The following is a 2,373-nucleotide window of genomic DNA, read 5'->3' as shown; positions in this document are numbered from 1 at the left end:
AGAGAGAGAGAGATCACGCGTTGGAGCGACCCCCCCGGATCCCACGTAAAAAACTTCTGCAGTACAAAAGCCCCCCCCCCCCACACACACACACACAAATCTAAGGCTGGTGCTTGCAGCCTTGTGTGTGGGGCTGTGGGGTCAGGGCTCTGCAAGTGCTGAGTTTGGCAGGGGGGGTCTGCCATGTGACACTTCAAAACTAGTGCCAACAACACTTTACCTCCCCTCCTGCCCAGGTCTAGGGAAAAGGTGGGGAGCATTGCCCTGCTGTTCCCCTCTATTCCCAGACTGGTACAGGAAGGGAGGGGTGCAGCATTTTAGAGCCCCCATGCTGAGATGGTCTGCACTGCTTCCCTTTTTTTCCACTCCCAGACCGGGAGAGGAGTATACACAAACATTCTTGCAAGAGAAACTCTGTCACAAGGAAGATCTTCGAGGTTGTACCCTGGAAGATCTTTGAGAATAGGCAAGTTTCGTTCAGGAGAAATTGAATGAACACTTTTGTACACTTTCATTTCTGTTGGGAAAACTGTGATTCTCCTGGTAGAAATGTAATGCCTGCATGTGGCCTATATGTGTAATTTACATTCTTTTGCTACCCAAGTGAACACTTGCTGAAAAAATGTAAATAATAGTGCTGCTTCTGGCAGATCTGCCCTCTTGCTCATGGCTGATACTCGGATTCCTCTCCATGGAGCAAGTCAAGAATTCCCATGAAGGCAGTATAAGTAGGGACTTACCAAATTTGCAATTTTCACAGAAATCATGAATTTGGTAGGTCCCCTGTGAAAAATGTTGGTCCCTGCAAAAAAGTGTGGGGGCTGCAAAAAAGCTGGAAGATGACCAGCAAGCTGGGTGTGGGGGAGGGAGGGAGCTGCAAAAAGGTGGGAAGCCCTGGCTTCATGACAGTATGGAGGAGAAGGGGTGCCCTACACCTCTGATTTTCACAGCAGACCACAGGGGAGAGGGGGTGCCCTACACCTCTGATTTGGCCAAGGTGCCCTGGAAGTCCCACCCCTCCCCAAAGATTGACAGATGGCCATCTGTCAATCTCTGGGGAGAGCCAGGACTACTTCCCCCACCCTTGGCCAGTCAGAGGTGTGGGGGGCCCTGGTGTGCTTCGCTGTGAAAATAGTGACTGATGCCATGCTCAGACCATCTAATTGCATTGTAGCCCTCACAAATTAGGTAGGTTCCTATGTGTGAGTGAGTCAATTGACTGGGGACACGAATGAGAGGATAAAACATTAAATTCTAGTTGTTTTGAGCTGCCTTTTGGGGTTTCTTCACTAATTACAGGTATGTAGTAGAGTTCTTGACTCTGGCAGTGTCCTTTATTGAGAAACTAGAAAGCCATCTGCAGACGGTAAGGAGCATCCCTCAAATACCCCAGACCATGAAAAACCTGGTGAGTAGCAAAAAGACCTATATTTAACTATCTCCTGTAATACTGTCCTTCTTAAAATGCAGTGCTGATTACTTAGACCACCTTCTTTATCTCTCGATAGTATACTAAGGTATCTAGTTTGAGGGAGTTTATTTCTTCATCTCCTACCTTGTCTTCCAGGATAATGCTCTGGCAAAAATAGATTTGCTGGTAACAGAAGTGGAAGAGTTGGCAGAACAGGTACTGAAGTGGAGAGAGCTGCAAAAAGGAATCCACTGTGACAGCTTCCAGAACTCTAAATCAGACCATAGCTTCAGCAGCCTAAATCCTATTTAATACATCTTCTTTCTCTGACAAATAAGATGCCCAGTTACCAATTTCTGTTCTTATATGTCCAATGTGATAATGTGTGCCTTAGTCTAACAAGAATTTTGCTTGGGTATCTTTCTGTTCTAGAAAGGGGAGTTGAGTTGATAACAAGTATTATTTAAAAATCAAAATTGACCTGTAAATAATAGGTTTTATTGTCTAGGTATAACTCCACTTGTTTATGCTGACATATTAAGCATTCCGACAGAACTGAATTATGGCCTACCCTAGCATGTGTAAGATGTCTTAATATAGCTAATGCACATGCCATGAGGACTAAATCTGTTTCTGTGGATGTTTTGCTATATTTTGTATTACAGGAATTATAATAAATGCATTCGATTATAAATGCTGTTGTTTTCATTACAAAGTAGTTATGGTTATACAAGAACCAATGGGTGTAAACTGTCCGTAAATAAATTAGTCTGGGAATTAGTGGAAGGTTTCTGACCTTTGTAAGAGTAAAATTTTAAAACAACCTCCCAGGAGTTTTATGAAATGGGTTTTATGATGTGGTTGCTAGTAATAGCAGGAGACAAGACTGGATGATCCAGGAGGTTTCTGTCAATTCTATAGTTGATGTTCCTGTGATAGAGCTCTAAGCGTGTGTGTGTGTC

General features: G+C 44.0%; 1 protein-coding gene across 9 annotated transcripts in view; it reads left to right on the top strand.

Moving 5' to 3' along the window:
* The window catches only part of HAUS2 (HAUS augmin like complex subunit 2), a 21,232-nt gene extending 19,127 nt beyond the window's left edge, over positions 1–2,105 (top strand). For all 9 annotated transcript variants that reach the window (XM_025193349.1, XM_025193346.1, XM_006036900.3 and 6 more), the window contains 2 exons: positions 1,300–1,408; positions 1,568–2,105. In XM_025193349.1, the coding sequence (XP_025049134.1) occupies positions 1,300–1,408; positions 1,568–1,723 (265 nt within the window). In that variant the 3' untranslated portion in view covers positions 1,724–2,105. The remainder of the gene's footprint in view (positions 1–1,299; positions 1,409–1,567) is intronic.
* The last annotated feature ends 268 nt before the right edge of the window (positions 2,106–2,373 follow it).

Source organism: Alligator sinensis, unplaced genomic scaffold, assembly GCF_000455745.1.
Source record: "Alligator sinensis unplaced genomic scaffold, ASM45574v1 scaffold1336_1, whole genome shotgun sequence".
Classification (NCBI taxonomy): domain Eukaryota; kingdom Metazoa; phylum Chordata; order Crocodylia; family Alligatoridae; genus Alligator; species Alligator sinensis.
This window is presented reverse-complemented; position numbering and strand designations above follow the sequence as displayed.